At 40.9% G+C, this 19,612-nt stretch overlaps 1 protein-coding gene across 1 annotated transcript in view; it reads right to left on the bottom strand.

Moving 5' to 3' along the window:
* Positions 1-1,441: 1,441 nt before the first annotated feature.
* Positions 1,442-19,612, bottom strand: part of LOC130575867 (sucrase-isomaltase, intestinal-like) — a 39,847-nt gene continuing 21,676 nt past the window's right edge. The window contains exons 8-17 of the mRNA XM_057370084.1: positions 18,264-18,389; positions 17,167-17,298; positions 13,983-14,096; positions 13,756-13,872; positions 13,582-13,666; positions 10,306-10,423; positions 6,938-7,106; positions 6,338-6,454; positions 3,856-4,004; positions 1,442-1,565 (exon numbers count right to left, since the gene is read on the bottom strand). Of these exons, the coding sequence (XP_057226067.1) occupies positions 1,442-1,565; positions 3,856-4,004; positions 6,338-6,454; positions 6,938-7,106; positions 10,306-10,423; positions 13,582-13,666; positions 13,756-13,872; positions 13,983-14,096; positions 17,167-17,298; positions 18,264-18,389 (1,251 nt within the window). The remainder of the gene's footprint in view (positions 1,566-3,855; positions 4,005-6,337; positions 6,455-6,937; positions 7,107-10,305; positions 10,424-13,581; positions 13,667-13,755; positions 13,873-13,982; positions 14,097-17,166; positions 17,299-18,263; positions 18,390-19,612) is intronic.

Raw genomic sequence — 19,612 nt, 5'->3', positions numbered from 1 at the left:
CAACCCAAACTATGTGATGACTCTATGATTCCATGAGCCTCACTTTCATGACTCCCTAAATAACAAACCAGTGTGAAAGGCAGTTCCCCATTCTATTTTTTTTTTATGTCTCACTTGCTCTCATCCTAGGACTCAAGGGGCGAAGGGTAAATCATCCCTGACCCATTTTTTCTACATAAGCAGATGCCACGCTGCAGTGTGACACAGTCACTGCTGGCCCACGCTGCCACAGTGCAGGGTTCCCTGCTCACCTCTGCCCCTGCCCTGCCAGCTGGCACAGCCCTGGCTGCCAGCTCTCACCCTGCCAGACCCAGCTAAGTGCTGCCTTCAAAGTTCTGCTTCCCTCATCAGGCCACAGGCACACAGCCTTCCTTTTGTGCTGCACTCATTAAAAAAAAATCAGAAACTCCTTATCTTGACCCCCTATCATTTTATAGATCTTTATAATGTTCCTTTTCATTCAGTTCTTTGCAGGAAGCCTCCCTGGATTGTCACTCCTTCATGAGAAGGTTTTTCATTCTTTTTTTTCCACATATTTCATCATCTTGCTGGTCTGAGACCCTGTGAAATCTCCTTGTTACTCATCAGCTATTAGAAACCTGTGGGAGTCTGAAGATAAAGGACTGATGAATGAAGTGCCTCAGTGGGGTCAGAAATGGTTTTAGATGCACAAATAAGAATTTTGTATTAAATTCACAGAGACAAAAGGGTTGGTTAAAAAAAAGGTGACTAACAGTGGCCTGTTCATATGTTTGATCATCAGCAACAATTAGAAATATCTCAGATATTCTGGCAGCATGCTGGTTGCAAATAGCACTAGAATACATCCCATGCAAATACTTAGATCTGCTCAGACACACCTTTCTTGTGCTGACAGCAATTAGGGATGGGCAAGGAGGGAAACACACCCTTCCTCCAGCCAAGCAGCATGAGTTGAACCCAGCACTGTGCTCAGCACAGCAGAGGAAAATGCTGCTTTTTAAAACCTGCCCTGTTAGCAGCTAACATTACCATTATTGTTTCTATAATGACTGCCTCTCCTACAATGCTGGGAAACTCCGAGCACAGCTCTTGAGATGCTGCAGTTCCAAAACACTGTGGGTGAGCTGTAATATGGAAACCAGTTTGCTTTCATATCTGTGTGTTTCTTCCTAGCTTGACAATTACTGCTCTGTGTGTGTCCTTGGAGACTGCTGCCAGCACAATAACAGGAACACGTGAGGAGCAGCATCCAGCCTCTTTACATCCATTCCTCTCCTGGAGTAGAAGGGAAAGGCTGTGCCCTCACTTTCATCCTCCCACTTCAAGGACTGAGAAGTTCTGTAGTGTGTGTGCTGCTCAGAAATGTGTCCTGCAAGCTTTGACAGTGGAGAGTAGAAGGGATGGATATGAGCAAACATGCTCTGAATGTCATCCAATGCCCTAAGCACCATTGTTTCTTTTATTCCAGTACAATGACATTTTTAATTACTGTACTTGCCTCTTCGAGAACAGGAGCAATCATAAAGGCAGGTCCCCAAAGGAAGGCAGTATCTATTCCATGAGTCTCTGGATCAGAGGTAAATCTATTTTGAAAGTAAAATACACAATGTTAATTCACATTTCAATAGAATTTGACAAATATTTTGAAATTACTCACTGTGACAAGAAATCTCCTCATGGTATCCTTCAACACAGCCAAATATTTTTCCTGATTGAGGGAATGCCAAAAGCTGTACAGAGACTCAGATATTTCAGTAGCATCTACCATCCCAGAGCAGACCAGAACTCTAATAAAATGATGACGCTGATTTCTTTTCAGAACAGTAATAGTGGGAAAACAACTCACTTAATTTCTGTTCAGTGGGCTGAGACTTCACTGTGTGAGCCAATGAGCAGGACAGGGGCCAGGCCCAGGAGAGGGAACACAAAGGGAAAACACTGTGCTCTAGGATCTAAAGTATTTGTGAAAATCCTTAAATTTGGCTTCCCACACCTTTCACAGATTTACATTTGAAATAATTTGCCAGACAAACACAAAGCAACACTCATACATATTGTGCATTTTAGCTGCCTCTCCTGAATGGATGAAAAACCTATGGAATTCAGTCCATTTTATTCAATGCACTGAAGTTGTTTTAGATTCTGATCATGTTCTCCAGAATGCTCACAGTCATATTTGCCTGGCATCACCTGCCTTCTCTTGGGAAGAGAGCTCTATTCCACCATGCATCAGCTAATGAAAATATTGACTAGCACCTAGCAAAGGAGAGATCCTTCCTGACTGAGGAGCATCCAACATAAAATCCTTGAGAATTTAAATAGGTTTTCAATCATTTGTAAGTCTGTTCCTGAGGAAATAATTAATGGATCCTAGTTCTTATAAGAATGTCACTTGCAGTGTGAATCAAATCCTCCTAAAATCAAGGTACCTTGTACCTCCTGACTTCTGCTACTCCTCTGCCCCCTGCCTCTCCAGCACCCTGCTGCCTTGTCAGAGATTGCAACTGGTCTGGTTTTAATTAATTTTTGACAAATTCACATTGGCTATTGAATATTTAGATATTATTCTCTCAAGACATATAAACTCCTTGTTTAAAAATTCATTTACTGTGTGTGTTTCACTGCCTTGGCAGCTGCCCCTGTCTGCAGCCAGGTCTCTGTTGAACGCTGACTGCAGCAGAGTGGCTCAGTGTCGGTGCCCTGCTCTGACACTGGCTGCTTGGGGCAAAGGCACACACTGCACCCAGCCAGGCTTACAGAAATTTACCCAAATGAGCAAAGATTACTGCCAATAAAATGACACCTATTGAGTGCTCAGATTCCTAAAATATGGCAAACTTAAGGGAGTACATGGAACTAAGGAAAAAATGTTCTTGAAGGCATGCCTTGGGCTCTGTTTGAAAAAAACCCTCAATTTGTTGAAAATTTCTTTTTCTGTCTAGAACAGTATATCCAGTAGTATCCTTTCCATACTTGACTGGTGTGCACTTTAGTGTTACCTCAGTTTAATTTGCAAAAAATGCCTTACCTTTTAACCAGAATGTTTCTAACCTAAAGGGAAAAAGAACATTAAATAGCCCATGACATAGCCTGCACCAATGAAATTAAATCGTTGCAGAGCTTCAGGCTTTCATACGTGTTATTTGCACTGCTTTTGCTCAAGATTTCATGTAAAGCATTCTGAAGGAGAAAATTTTCCAAAGGCAGGTAAAAAACTAATTAAAAGATGAGGACAGGGAAACTAAACCTCACTTGGATTCCTGCTTCTTCCAAAAAGAAGAAATGAGTTGCTCCAAAATTCTGAGTTTAATTTTCTGAGTGGCTTTTCAGTCCGTATTTATTAATCTCTGCTTGCACCTGCTTCTCAAACATCTCTACCTCTGCTTTCTCTGTGCAATTTGTGGACACAGATGTGGGTTTCACGGATAGTATGTAGATGCAAGTGCTAAATTGGAAAAAAAACCAAATGCTATGGATGATTGGATTCTCTGCATAAGGCCTTTTGGCATTCTGGATCAGAATACAGATTTAATTGATTTCATTCAAATATAGAATTTTGATTCCTATTTTTGAAACAAAAAACAACCACACATTTGCCTAAGATTAAACATTTTCAGAATTTTTCTTTCTTAGGTTTTCTTTTTCCCCCACTGGAAACAAGTAGAGGTTTTATATTAATGGAAATTCATTGAATATATTAAGAGTTATCTTTGTACATATAACTTGATTGATTTAATTGTTCAACTATTCTTTTAAGAGAAGCATGCAATAATAATACTATGACTATTCTTCTAAGGATATAGACTAGTATACACAGAAGAGCTCAACTACTTTGGTGAGCATATTATCATAAAAAAGAGAATCCAAACTTACTCATGCATCAGTGAGCGCGCCACGGTGCCTCCATTAACGTGGGACTCGTAGAACAGGGTGTACAAGTATGGCAGCAGTGAGTATCTGATCCGAAGAGTAGCACGAGAGATCTTGGCAAAAGCATCTCCGAACACCGCTGGGTCTTGTTCCTGTTAAGGAAAAGCTTGGATTTGTACTGAGCATTGGACCAAACTCAGCAGACAACCTGTGTGCAACATAAGGAGAGCTGTGGCTGACAGGATGCTAAGGAAGTGAGCATTTAAGTAAGAAAATGTTTTCATTTGCAAACTGCAGGATGTATTAAGGACAACATCCATTATTCCCAAATTAACATTTGTACAGAATTTTCAACTTGAAAAATTCCAGTGGTTTCCAATAGATCAGGCCCCACCACAACATATGTGAGCTCTCTGCAAACACCCCTAACCCTCTGACGGGAGGGCAGCTGGGGCTCCATGTCTGTGCTCAGGAACAGATACCCTGCCTCTGGAAATTCATTTATCCTGGAGAGGCAAGGACATCTCAGACAAAGGAGGTGAAACACAGGAAAAAACGAAGACTGATAATATGCAGATCAAAGTCAAAAGCATGGTTATGTTGGCCACGAACATAAAGGCAAATCTACTAAGAAGAGTAAACTCATAGCCCGGCTGAAGTCAACAGGAGTTGCCAAAGTCACTGTGTGTGGTACAGAAAACATCTCATCTATTCAAAGAAATTTGATTTCTTCTCCTGTGTGGCCACTTTTAGGATGCCCTGACTGACAATGCATCAGGAGTGCCCCTCAGCTCCTCGCTGCCAGCAATGCTGTCCTGCGAGACTGCATCCCCCATCAAGAGAGCAGGTTGGAGCAGTCTGTCTGCATTCACTGTGTGGTTCTGATCTTACTCCAAGGCAACCTTCACTCTCCCCTGGGATGGGATGCAGAGCATGCAGCCCAGGGCAGTGCTGATATGGGAGAGAGCTACATCTCCTTTAATTCCTCCTGTCCAATCTCTCCAGTGCTAAACAGCCAACTAACGAATCACATGGCTCCCTTCCTCCTTCACCAAATCTTATCATAGTACTCAATTTTCTCATTAAAACCGAAGGCTATATGATGAATTCCAAGGATAATGAAACATAAAAGGAACAGAAGCAGCAAAGCTTTTTATATTATCTAGTGCTTTTCAGACAAGAAGCATATTAATTAATCTGTTTGAAATCCCCAATGAATTAGGCAAAGTGGATATTTAAGATTTTATTTTAACACTAACTTAATTAAATTCAATATTTAAGTAAAATTTCACCATTATTATGTTTACGTCAGAATTAGTCACTAAGAATACTCCCTGCTGGCTCTGAGCTCCAGTGCATCCATCCATTTTGTCAAAAACAGCACTGTATTTTTGCCAGTGTTCTAACACTGTACAAACACTGCCTAATTTCACAAAAAGCCAGTTGGACTTCTTAGGTGATGCTGAGTCACCCAAAATGCCTGTTCATTTCTTTCTGTGAATGCAGTGGTAGAAAATATTTAGCAACAGCAACAGCGTTCACCACATAGACATTTTTTTCCTCAGGAATCTACAGGCTAATTCCCGACCCTCTTAACGATAGCCCTGTATTTTATTATTCCTGCATTTGCCCAATTGCTGGACATCCATCACATGATCATGCAGAGAGAGACAAAGGTCTTCCTGGGAGTGTAAATATTGCAGCATTTTGATGATGCAACCTCAAAGAAACTGAAGATTAGCAAATAACCTGAGCTCCAGCATTGCACAGATCAGTTTACAGAAGGAAAAAAACCCAAACATTCATTGAACCAGCAGAACCATTTCATTATGGCTGCAGACAAACACAGCATAATTACAAAAGCTGCAAGACCTTCAGACTTCACAGCTAGAAACAAACCTGATACTTCTTTATGTATGCAAAAAATCTTTAAAGGACTTTATAATGTTGAAACCATGGACTGGAGCTGCACTTTTTCATCTGTCTCATGGTCTCATTAGTCTTCTGTAGTCTCGGTTGCCTCATGGCTGATAATGCTGATGCTATTGTTGCCTCTCTTTAGAATTCTCACGTTTGTAACTTGCTTTAAACTGCAAGGATTATATATAAGGATCTCTCCCCATCCTGCAATACTTATTGTAATTACAGAAGTACTGAAACAAAAACTGTAGCAATTGAGGGAGTATGAGGATACATGGACATTCAGTTGCTCTTAAATAAAACCTAGGCTTCAGCAGGTAAAAGATGAAACACACAAATTTTACCAACAGATTGAGAAGACCAGCGTTTCTATGTTATCTTTACATTATGGATGAGAAAAATCTACATTTCTCTGGGTAATTCCTGCTCTCAGTGCAGCACTCCTTTTCACCCACTGCTCCAGTTTAGCCAAGAACAGCAGGTCAATTTCTGAGCGAGTAATACAAATCACTGTCCACATAACTGCAATGGTAGGCCAGAGCTTTATGTAACTTTGTTTACTTACACTGTTGCCCTCTGCATTGTGATTCCTGGAAAATGGATAGAAAGAGCCGAGCTGCATCCAGCGCAGGCAGAGTTCATAGGTAGTGTTGTAGTTAAACCCACAGATATCAGCACCAATCTAAGGAAAATAAAATTGTTAATGTTTGTGATTGTCACTGCGGTTCAAAAATGAGAGACTAGAGAAATTTGCTAATAATTTTTGGAAAGAAATCCCTGTTTCTAATTAGTTTCTAAGAATGTGCCATAATGATACAAATTTTTCTGTGGCTGGGCTGTACTATCTCCTGTTTCAATAATTCTGCAAATTCTCGATCCCAACTTGCAAAACCAGAAATATATGATGGGGTCTTAATCACAGAATACATAATACAAAGAGATCTGTTTTGGATAGCATCCATTAACTCAATCTGAATCTTGCAGTGCTGTTTTTGCTTCCCTTCAGCAGCCAAGACTGACATTGAGCCTTTTAATCTGCAGTTCCTTATGCTGCAGACGCTGCTACTGCCGGCCACCTCAAGCAGCTTGTTTCAGAAAACATTTGAGTTAATTTGAAATGATATTGTGTATGAGCCAGCACCTGCCTAGAGGACACCAGACTTACAAAGGGAATGCCAAAGAGGTTGAATTCCAGGATCCCAACGACTGAGCGGCGCAGGTCCTTCCACTGAGAGAAGTTGTCACCCAGCCAGTGAGCGCTGTGCTTCCCGCTGCCAACAAATGTGGACCGGCTCAGGACAAACGGCCTCTTCCCAGTCGCCTGCTGGACAACACTGCAAAGGAATGCAACAAAACCATTGAAAACAAGAATGGTAACCCAAAGATCTTATCATCAACCTGAGCGTTCAGATGCAATTTTATCTGAAAGGGTATTATTCATGAAACAATTATTGTCATGATCCTTAGTCATATGAAAATGTGGCTACAAAACTGAAAATAAAAGCAAGTTTTACACAGTGGCCAAAATAAAAAAAAMCACTAAAATTTATCTGATTCACAAAATAATTTGTCTCAGGTATTTTTAGTCTTCCTAAATAATAATTTGTGTTTAATTTATTCTCAGCARTGTCTCAAAATGAAAAATCAAATCATAATTTCCTTTCTATATTAGTACATTTAATTAAGTATCCAATGGATTCCTAAAAAAGAATATAATAGGCATTTTTTCAACATAGGATTTATTTAGAGATTAAAACTGGAATTAAAAGCAAAAAAACCCAATAAAACACAAAAAAAACCAAAAACCCAAAACCACACAAAAATATAAAAGTTATATCTAAATATCCTATAAAAAATAAATAATCAATATAGAATACATTGTAATCATTCAAAATGCCACCCCATCCTTGTACTATTTTCTCTGGTTTTCTGACTTTTTTGTCCTGTCTTTTCTCACTACAGAATTACTGGTGCAATGAATTTATCTCTGTTTTTKKAAAATTATTTTGCAGCATCACCAGAAAATCAAGGAATACACCTTATTTACAAATCTATTASAAAATTCCTCAGCATAGGATCCTTTCTGTACATAGTTATAAACTGCAGTATTATATATTGCAGGAACTCAAATTCAACCCTGCTTTAATATAATTTGGGCAACACAATTTAGATTTTCTGGGAAATTCTAGCATGAAATATTAATCATGTTGACCACCATCAACTTCCTCCTCCCTTTTCCTAATGAGATTTCATCAAGAGCTCTTTCACCCATATTCTTAATGGCCCAGTGCTTTCTCTTAAGTCTGTAATGGCACAGAGACTTTAAAGTGCTTCAGGACTGTTTCTGAAGCAAAAAACTCAGCAACAGCTTCCATGGAACACTGAATGTATTAACCCTAGGGGCCACATGCAGCAAGAAGTGCAGATCTGGAACCCTGGGGGACCAGGGTTCTGGTTTGTTCTGGTTTGCAGGTGCACTTTTGGGTCAATAACTGCACAAGACTCCATGTGCTTTGTAAAAATGTTTTTTTGGAGCCTTTCACAGATGTCTTGAGCAGGAGTGCTCTCCTCTGGCTGCCTTTGACTCCATTTGCAAATACAGGTGCTAATGAGAGCAATATCAGATCAACTCAACTATGATCCAGAGCTGCATAAACAATTTGGAACAAGTAATTTATTGAATAATTTCAGTCTTCCACGAACCATTGCAGAACAGGTCCTAATGTTGTCAAATGTATTGGCTGATTTAAATTATTTACAGAATATCATGCGCAAATAACTCTTGGCATTAAGTTATGCACAAACTGATAGCTGCTAGTTTATACATTCAAATTCAAACCATTTGACACAGGCCAGATGACACATTTCCTATTCTCTGTCTGCCTTAGAATAATTCTTAGAATTGTTCTTTTATGCAATTATAAAGTTGTCATTCATTTTCATCCAATATCCTGCAATTGATGCTGGGTGCTAAATATTCCCGTCAGTAAATTTAATTTAATATATTCTTTGTGAAGAGCAAACGCAGGAAGGATATACAACCAGCCTTGAAAAGAACTGCATTTGAGAAATCYAAATGAATATGTATGAAAAATACTTCACCAAAGGTTCCCAGCAAAATCAGCTTCTGCATACACTTTTGGTGGTCTTCTCCACATGTGGCTGAGCAAAGTAAGTTTCTTCTGTAAGGAGCCCTGGAAGCAAGTGCTTGAGGAAAGGGGAAGGTTCACAGCCTTGGGGAAGGCTGGAGGAGCTGTGCAGTGATAACTGATCCAGGGGCATTGGTCTGGAGCAGCACAGCCAGGACAGTGTGGGCACTGAAGGGGCTGGGGCAGGTGTGCCTGCACACAAAGCTTTTCCTGCTGAATTCACTGAGTTTGTCTCAGATGATTGATTTTGGTGGTACAGAGCTTGAATAAAGCTAAAAAAACAGCACAAGAAGATGGAAAATCTGAAGGCTCTATTTGCAGTGCTGCCAAAACAGTATTTGGTTATGTGGGCTCCAGTGTGCAGAGAACAGACTACAGAGGAGAGAGCAGTGTTGGGAGGATCTCTTCAGAGATTGAGGCATAGGGGCCCAAACACCACAGTAAGAATTCCAGCTTTCAAGGGCTTTCTGTTCTTTTTCTCAAAAGCTGGACTGTGCTTCAGCCAGGCCCATAAGAGCTGGCAAACCACTTCTGGATTTTCCCAGTTTTTCCCTTGCTCYGGGCTTGGCATATAAAATACAAGGACATCAGCACCAGAATTAGGCTCATTTAACCATGTCCTCTGGATGCTGTCACAATCCAGCTTCTGAAAAAGAGTGCTAAATGCTGACACTGGTCACACATGGACCCCTGCTTTGGTACTTGCACTGTGTGCAAGTTGCCTATGTTTTAGCTCAATCCCTACTGAAAAAGGCATGATTTGCCCATTTCATTGAATCCAACAGCTACTTTCCACAGCAACAGCCTGCCTGCATAAGCTGCTTTTGAATGCTTCTCAGCTGCAAAGTGAGTTTTACAGCAGCTGACAGCAACTGTGCTGCAATGCAGCTCTGCCCTCCTGAACCGACTGAGCCCTAAGCCAACCTGCARAACGCTGCCTGCCAGGAGCCACAGGGAGCTCCAGAAGCAGCCAGGGGACCTGCACAGTCTGGATTCTTCACTGACAGTGACAGAAACTACCCTGTCACAATAGTGAAGGGACAGATAAATTCCCCTGGTATCACAAAARGCTGCTTCTGCTGCAGCTGCTCACGAGAAGCTCTAACAGAGCACAGGAGCATCTTGCTCTAGGTACACAAAAGCAGCAGCTGTAAAGTTAGACCCTACACATCCTGATTTAGCCAAGGAAAGTAAAACTATAAGATTCTGTTCCTTCTTCCAAGGTTCTCTTTTCTTGAAACTTCTTACTAAATGGCAAACAGTAAAATGAAACATGGGTCTGTTTCTTACTGTATACTATTACAGATTTTCCAGGTAATATCAGTGGCTTTTAGAACACATTTTAATCACCTGAAATCTAATTTGAAATATTTAGGAAACTTACTTGAAAGTTGGTTCTGTCTGTGACCAGCCAAAGAGAGAGTGTGTGTTGTAATGCTCCCCAAGGTAAGTTTTGGAGTCAGGGCACAGTGTCTTTTCCGACAGGGAACGATCAGAGATGGCTGAGAAAGAAACAAACTACTGTAAATTCACATACACCACAATTCAAATATCTTCACATTTCTATGCATTTAGGGGTGAAAACACCAAAAGATTGGGGAAGAGGGAATGCTGAAGTGCTGGACCTGCACTGATTTGAGGTTAGCACCTTGCTATGAATACCTGCTTGCAGACAGGCATGTGTCCTTCAAGAAGAGGAGAGAACTGAGTAAACTCTGATAATTAATTTCAAGTTCTATGCCAAATAATTGAAAACATCTGTACAGGTGTAACATTTCAGTRAGTAATAGTCAGAAAGAAAATTTCTGCACTGCTGAATTGAGAACGCACCTACATATTATTTTACACAGTGACAAATGTTAATTGAAACAAAATTAGCATAGATGCTGCCTGGTCTTTGATCCCATAYTAAAGAGATGCTGGCTAAGCCCATTTGGGAAAAATTGTTCGTCCTCGTCTGATAACCACCATAAAAATGCCACATGAAGTTCGGAAGGAATTGGACAGGAGAGATGTTTATACAATGTATTTATTTTAAGAGATGGAGTCAACAATGTTATAAAATTCTCTTGAAACAAAAAAGCAGGTAGATTCTCAAATATTCTTCTTTTGCATTCTTAATTAGGTGCATGCACTACCGTAATACTGTAAATATTTCTCCATGAACAAGCAATCTYCCTGCATGGTTGCAGTTCATGATCACAACTTCCCTGAACCTGTAACCCCATTAGCCTCTCTGCTCTGCTGTGCCACTTCAGCTACAATCCTTGTGTTTGGATCTTCAGACACAAGGACTCCAGTGTRGGTGATCTACATCAGAAATTATGTAATTTATGGGCAATTTCCAAGTAACTTTGACTGATATGTCTTTGAAGAAGACACTAAGGTTCTGAGGAAAGTCACACTTAATGTCCCAGTGGCTCTTGGTTATTAGCCCCATAAATTTGAGGTGGGATAGGAGAGAAAATGCTACCACATGAATCATAGTTTCATGCTTCATTCTAATTGAGTATTTTGCATTCTGCCTCAGTAATACTGATTATTTTACAATTGCATATTAATCTTCAGTATAAAGTGTTTTATAGAAAATTGATTTGAAGGACATCTGTTTTTAGAAGTTCAAACCATGGTTACGTATAAGCATGGTTATAAAATTTATATCAGGAGATTGAAAGCTACATTGTCAAAAAGRCTGAAGCTCTGAGACTGGGACTTGCACTGATGAAATCACCTAAGAATAGTGAGCTCCCAAAACTCTGCTAACCCCAGGAAGTTCCTAATGTCTTGTTGGACTGAACAGCGTAGGTCACACCCAGTATCTAYACCAGTCAAGGGCTTGGACAGCTAAGAGCATGCACGCTGATGGCATGAAGAGAGATAAAAAGGAAAGCCTTAAAACACTCCTTCAAAACAGATTCCCTACACCTTGGAAAAAATGCCTAAGGCTCCTGGCAGCATAAGAGAGAGTAATACAAGGGAGGTCTCTGGGAATACCTTAGAGAGGCCTTCTGGTAGCTAAAGGGGCCTTAAAAGAAACCTGGAGAGGGACTTTTTACAAGGGCKTGRAGTGACAGSACAGGGGGTAATGGTTTCAAGAGAGTAGGTTTGTATTAGACATAAAGATTAAATTCTTTACTGTGAGGGTGATGAAACACTAAAACAGGCTGCCCAGAGTGGCTGTGGATGCCCCATYCCTGCAAGTGTTCAATGCCAGGTAGGAGAGGGTTTTGAGAAACCCGGTCTGGCATCCCTGCCCACTGTAGGGGGACTGGAACTAGATGGGCTGAAGGTTTCTCCCAACACAAACCATCCCACGATTCCATATTATTCYAAGGCTGTGAGTCACAAGCAGAAATAGGGGCGTACGGGCATGAGTCAGAGAAACTGGGCTCAAAACACATCTGTCCTCAGCATCTCTCAGTGTCCTTACACACCACGGAGGCCTCTGGGTCTGAGTCCTTTCTAGTGGCTCAGAGCTCAGTGCTCATCTTCACAAAGCTCAGCTGCATGGCTCAGAAGCCACTGCATGGGGTTCAGTCTCAGCCCTTGATTCATAAGGTAAAGGGAGCTCTGCTGTTTTGGCCATTTTCCCCTCACCTATCTTTTGCAGCTTTGAAAGCTGACAAAAAAATGAAGGTAATTTAGGCAAARGTGGAAATTCTCATCAGTTCCTGGGCTTTGGTCGAGACCAAAGGTCCAGTATGCAGTGATGACCCCACAAAGAAAGCAGACACCAAAATCATAATTAAAAGCTCTGCTTCTGCTTTCAAAAATTTTCAATCTCTTTATCATATTTTGTCACGCTTCTGTTATGTTTATGTTTCTCTTATATTCAAAGTAAAAAAGTATTGCAATTTAATAAAGAAAATTCAGAATTCACATGACAGTATAAAAGCCTGAAGGGAAAAGGGGACATTTCCAATACTCCACTGTCAATAACTCAGTTTTTATCAACTTCCTGCTGCGTATTAGCATTGCTCAGGCAGCTGGGCTTTCCTGGGGAAATTGGCTGGATTAAGTCCCAGGAGCACTGTCAATAATCACAGGTATCCATGRCTTTCTGGGGAAGACCAAACATATCATTAACTCAGCTACTGGAAGAGGTTTTCCCCTTCCTGTTAGTCTCCCATAGGCTTAGGCATTTTAAAGCTTATTTTAAGGCCATTTCTACTAACACAGTGAAAATTCCTAAGAGAAAGGGAATATATTTAACTAAGGCACCAGRGAGAAGCCATCTCCCTTGCCATAGTTTGTGCAGAAGGCAGAAGCTGCCCATCTCTGACACTAGCAGTGGCAAGGCAGAAGGGTTACTCCTTCCATAAGTCTCTAGCTGAGTTTCAGTACATAGGTATCTTGCCCATTTTTTGATGTGTACCAACTGCTCAGAGAATTGCAGGAAAGGTCATTTTTCTAGTCCTTTCAGGAGGAAAGAGGAAAGGGATTGTTTTTGATATCCATCAAAGCTGAGCTACTGGAGTCTTGAACAAATACGTAATTGACCATACAGAACAGGCAGGAAGAGATGGAAAATGAGAGAATGGATTCTCCCCACCCCACCACACCACCCCCCCACAAAATACAGCCTGTCCAGGTTTAAAACAAACAAGAAAATAGAAAAAACAAAAAAATGCTGACAATGAAATTATACTATTATACTTACTAGGAGTGTAAGGAGGGTTATTCATCTCATTATCAGCACATCCAGGATAYTGTCCTCTCATGAAATTGGATGGTTCGTTCATATCCTTTAATAAAGAGAGTAAGACATGTGAAAATCTTAATTTTCAATTTTTTTTTTTTTTTAAGAAGGGAGGGCAGATATAATGCAACATACAATCCAGATCCCRTCGTAGTCAAGGACATCCTTAAACTCCAGACACAACTGGGTCCACCACTCCACTGTCCTGGGGTTRGTGTAGTCAGGAAACACAGAATCACCAGGAGGCCAAGCCTAGGGGTTACACATGTAAATCTTGGTTATTTTCTCATTTCTCTTACACTGCTGCTTTATTGTTTTGAAGCAGCACTAGACCAAATGCATCACAAAATTAAAGAACCCACCTGCCCGACAGCAGGAGTTACGCCATCAGAGTTGTTCACCCACACTCCCATTTCCTGGCCGAGTTCATAAGCTCTGTAAGTGCCTGGCTCCTCATCCTTGGTTATGAAAGGGTCCTGAAAACAGCAATCACACTTCCTTTATTGAAATCCCAGAAGTAACAATTACTCTTCTATTTGTATATTTTAGAAAAATTTGTGGATTATGTTCTTAATGCTGACTGCAAAAATATTTGAAGAAAACAGCATTAAAATTTAATAAGAGTTGAGAGCACATAATAATTTAGAAAAAGTCATTAAGGTTATGTCATGAGTATTTCTTGTGGAAAGCAAAAGCAATGAGAAATTATTAAATACCCTCATGTTGATTTTTTGTGAGAGTTTCTGTGTTGAAATTATTTCCGAGAGGCACTAGATGCTACTGTCCCCCCACCAAGGTCTCTGCTGTGGCTTGGTTCTACACTGGGCATTACCACACCTGATCACCTCGGGGTTTCCTCCGAGACAATCCTTATTCCAGCTGTCCAAGCATCAAAAGCTCAATGCTGGAATAATTAAAACTTTTCAAGGGGCTTGAAGTTGGGCACATCCAACCTCACAAGGGCCCTGTTAGCCCTCCATTCCAAACCGATGCTGCACAACGGTGTTTATGCCAGTCTGATGCAGAATAATCCAATTCACACCTGCCTGTGCAGCCTTACAGCTCTGGTCTCCCCAGGCACGATGGCCACAGCATTTTACACCCCATAGCTTGGCATTCCTGTCCCTTTTCACTGCTTGGGGGGGTCACCACCTCCCACTGCAGCCAGTGATATTGACMCTGACAACTTCTCTGCTCAGGATGGCCATCAGTAGCCACCAAGCTCATCCAAAGGGAGCCAGATCAGCTCCTGGGAATGATAGAAGCCCACCATGCTGGAAAGGAATAAAGTTAGGAATATTTTCAGATACCAGTGAATGAAGAGAGACTCTGCAACTCTGCTCAGCAGTCAGCTGCAAGCAAAAGGAGGCAAGTGCACTTTGCACTTACCCAGTGCAAAGTGGGAGCAGCTATCTGCTTTGTGTTTTTTRAAACAGATTGCAGCCATTTTAGAAGGGAATTCTTTACTTTTTTTTTACTTTTTTCTTAGAAAATCTTATTTCYTCTGGCTCTGCTTTAGGAAAAACCTTTCAGTTATGAAACACTATGGAGAAAAACAGCTTTGAAACAATTGTTCCCTTCATTTATAGCTTGTGCAATAATTTAAGTGAACTTTGATCAAAATGTGACAGAAGTCTAACTAACAAATGTCTTGAGAAGAAAAAAAATCAAATCCCAAGTGGTAAGTTGCTTTAAAGGCTTGTTTTAAAGCTCATTTAAATACCTGAATTAATTGCCTGATTTACTTGTGAGCCCTCTGGTAACTATAGCCCTGGTGAGACAAGTATATTCTTCCATGCTTCAACAAGAAAAGCTACAGCTAAATCCRTGCGTTAGGTGCAAAATTCTGTTTAACTATCTAGCTCTGGTGTCACCTCCATAAGGACTGTAAGTGTCCATTACATTTTTAACTTGTTCAATAGTCCAAATCAGCAAAAGAGAAAACTGTCCATCTGCAATAATTATCTTRTAATTGTGGTAAAGATGTCTCTCAAGGGACTTGAAGGCTAGAAGAAGTCAGCTTAATTAGCTACTAATCCAAATTTATGGCTTCCTTCAGTGGAAAGGTTACTCCAGTGCATAAATCTAATATATTATGCAGGTTTAGTATTGCCCTAAAGAGAACAAAACCTCTCCATGCAGGAAAGGTTTGTTTGTAGGGAAGGAGTTTTCATGCCTGTTAAATCTTCCCTAACTCATCTTTTTGGCATCTTAGAGAAGAGGTGCTGAGCATCCTTAACCCCAAATGACTGCATAAAGACCTGGGAGCACCCAGTGCTTACCCAGACTGATGCACTTCCACCTCCAGCCCCAAACATAGATTTTGATGCACATCCATAAAAASTCATCTCTGCAAATTTTAGCCTCTACAGCTCACAGGCTGGATTTTAAAAGTTTAAGGATACCAAGCATTATTTTGAATCATGAGCACGTTGCTCTTGACTTTTGTCACTCATGTCATTCCTAGCTGTTTCTATTTCTAATATGCTTTAATAGATGGTATACAAGCCCTGTGGCTGAGGGTCAGCTCAGCCTCACCCATCCCTGATGCATCARTAGGGTCTGTTCACAGCACCCACCTGGGAGGGACTCTGGCCCCAGCAGCTTTCTGCTGCTCAGCTCGCCTTGCAGGCAGCTTTACCCTAATGCTTGCCTCAAATCTATCCTGCTGCAATTTAAAATGCTTTTCCTCTTATCCTRTCCCCAGTGGTCACAGAGAACAAACTGCAGCCTGTGTTGGGGAGTGGAGCCTTCCTAGTGCCAAGCTGCTGGGGGACCCAGGAGAGCAAGATCTTGTGAATTTATCAAGGGATTTTATTTAATTTCTTAATTTATTTAAATCTTTACTTAAATTTCAATTAAATTGGTCTCCAGTTTCCTTGCAACCATTGGTGCTCACTTAGTTGTTGTGACAGAGTCATTTTGGCACAAGGACATATATGGGGAAGTGCTGGAGAGAAACAGCAAATTTTGTTGGAAAAATTTACTGGGGAAGATGGAAAACTCCTATTTTCACTTCTATCCAAATCAATTCATTTGGCCATATGCCAATTTTGGTTAGAGGTTCAACATATATTTTCCACAAATTTTCATGCAAGTCATCATCTCTCACAGTAATTTAGATAAAAAGTAAGTACAAGGCAACATGAACTGTAGTTAGAAGCTTCCCGACTGATTAGAAATAGATTTTTTTCCACTAYTGAGCTATTTTTTATGTGTATTAAATTAATTTGTTCATTTTCAGGGAAAGAATTGCATGAAAGCAATCCTGTGTCAACTAAGAGGCAAAATTTCTCATAACTGAGTGGGGAAAAAGTGACAGACAATTAATGTTTTGGTATTAGAGATGGAACTGGCACACAGACATCAAATAAAGGCAACACTTTTAAAATTAAATCTGTGATAAATTGTTCTTCAGCGATTCTCAACAAATGAGAAAATGAAAAATCTGCTGCAACATGTGTTAGCACCTAGGTACTGCTATGAAGACTATGCTGTGAATAGTTCTTATAAAGGGAGAAATAATTAGTAACATCATTAATTTACCAGAATCACAATATTGTGCTTTCCTTTCTTCTTCATGTCCTTCATGAATTCTGGCAGACCRGCAAAATTCACTTTATCATAGGTGAAGTCCAGGCGACGTTCCATGTAGTCAATATCATAATGCTGGACATCCTAAACATTATTAAAGTAAAAAATTACATTAATATTTCATCCAGCTCTGGAGTTCTCAGCACAAGGAAGACATGGAGCTGTTGGAGCAAGCCCAGARGAGGGCAACAAAAATGACCCAAGGGCTGGAGCACCTCTGCTATGAGGACAGSCTGAGACAGATGGGGCCTGGAGAAGASAAGGCTCCAGGAAGAACTTACTAAAGAATTTAAATACCTACAGGGGGCTTATAAGGAAGTTGGAGTCAGACTTTTTTGTAGGGTCTGTAGAAATAGGACAAAGAGTGATGGTTTTAAACTAAAGGAGGGTAGATTCAGACCAGATATAAGGAAGGAATTTTTTACAATGAGGTGGCTGTCCAGAGAGATGGGGAATGCCCCATCCCTAGAAACATCCAAGATTAAGCTGGATGGGACACTGAGCAACCTGATTTAGTTGAAGACATTTTTGCTTATTGCAGAGKGGTTGGACTAGATGGCCTTTAATGGTCTCTTCCAACTCAAACTATTGTATGATTCTAAGACTGAAGCGTTTGATACAGAAATCAGAATGTAYGCAACTGTACTAAAAAGCAACTCACGTATGTAATGAAACCTAAGAGGTTGTCATTGTAATCCTAGCAATGGACTRCATGGAAATGCAGAAGTCCTAGTTTAGCAACTGTTTCACAGTGATCTGCAGCAGAAGTACCATTATTTATTTTTAAAATGCTAGCAYCCCATACCAAATCCACACCAGAATTGCCTGCAATGCAGCCAAGAGCAGCACTTAAACCTCATGTTCAAAGCCAACTTTAAACATTCTTTTAAGCATTAGAAAGGTATTACATGCAAAGCTACTACTTAAGATTATGAATGCCCTTTTATCCTACAATTCTCTTTGTAAGAATTACTTTTCCTCTATTATAGTTTTATTCACCTCACTTCAGACTGTAAGGTTAGCATAGACAGTGACAAATTCACACTTACGTATGGGATGTCGTAGCGTTCCATGCGGTCGGCAGTTTCCTTCAGGACATCGAGGCTGTTGTAACCCCAGCGGGAGAGGTGGAATCCCAGAGACCAGTAGGGTGGCATGTGGGGGCGTCCAATGGCCTGCAGCAGGAACCAGCAACAGAGAAATGCAAGGGGTGAGATGGAGAGAAGTTATTCTGGAACACCGGGTGAGGCTTCCAGATCATTTAAGCCACAAAGATGGGGGCACAGGCATTGCACCCCCGTTAAACACCCGCTCCTTTCTCCGAGCGCCTCTYGGTGCAGCACGCTTGGTGATTCTCCTGGCCCCTCACAGAGGCTCCAAGCAACACTCACACTGAGCAGCACTTCTGATAACACCCCCGGGGAAGACATGTGTGTAAAAGCCAGGCTAATGTCAAATGTGGTCTCAGCCTCTGCACAGCAGCAGGAACCCTCACTCACAGGGCACATGCCAGCAGAAATCCAGTGTGGACCCTCATGCTACCTGATCCACAGCAAGTCCACAAACCCCTTGGTCAGCAGAAGGCAAATCTCCAACAACACATAGCAATGTAAGCTTTGCAAACTTCTCTGGCCAGATCCAGCTGAACTAACTCATCGAGAGTCTGGTGTTTATTTGAGCTCTCTGAAGTTTTAATTATATTTACACACCAYCCTGATGAAATTCAGTTACTTATGGCTCACTACTATGATTGCTGGTCCACAGCTTTGTGTTGCCAGGCACTGACAACCCTCTTCAAGGTCAGAGTTACTGTTTGGTCCTGAAATTCTCAACTGAAACACAAAGTAATGAGTTAAATATGATTTTATAAATATTTGATTTCCACTGTCTGAACGTAATCCATCTGTAAATGGCATGAGGAAACTCAATTGAGAGCACAGGGAAGCAAGGCATCCTGCTCTGTTTCCCCCAGCGAGAGCTGCTGCGGTAGCCTGTGATGAGCAGTGGGTAATCACGATGTGTCTGTTCTACAAATGAGCTGAAATCTGGCTTTGCTTCATTAGGACACACCAGTGTTTTCTGGGGGACTTCTCTTGAAATSCTCCCTTCAGTTAAATCCAATGAAACTAACCTTTGATTTGTGTTTCTAACACCTTTGCAGGCAATACATGGAAATCTAGTAGCTAGTAAAGACTCATGACTTATTAATCAGCTGTAGCTATTGTCTTCCTTTGGCTAAAGGATTGTTCCTCCCTTATTTCCTTGTGGATCTCCACAGTTAGGTAATTATGCCAAGAAGTGAAAAMCAACAAAACTTGCATATTGGCAGCTAAACCCCATCTACTCTAAATAAATAAAACAAGGCAGTTCAGGCACTCTGTATCTATTGCATTGCTAA

This window comes from Malurus melanocephalus, unplaced genomic scaffold, assembly GCF_030028575.1.
Source record: "Malurus melanocephalus ecotype Western Australia unplaced genomic scaffold, MMel_1.1 scaffold_118, whole genome shotgun sequence".
Taxonomy (NCBI): domain Eukaryota; kingdom Metazoa; phylum Chordata; class Aves; order Passeriformes; family Maluridae; genus Malurus; species Malurus melanocephalus.
The sequence above is the reverse complement of the archived record's forward strand: the minus strand, read 5'-3'. Positions and strand labels throughout refer to the sequence as shown.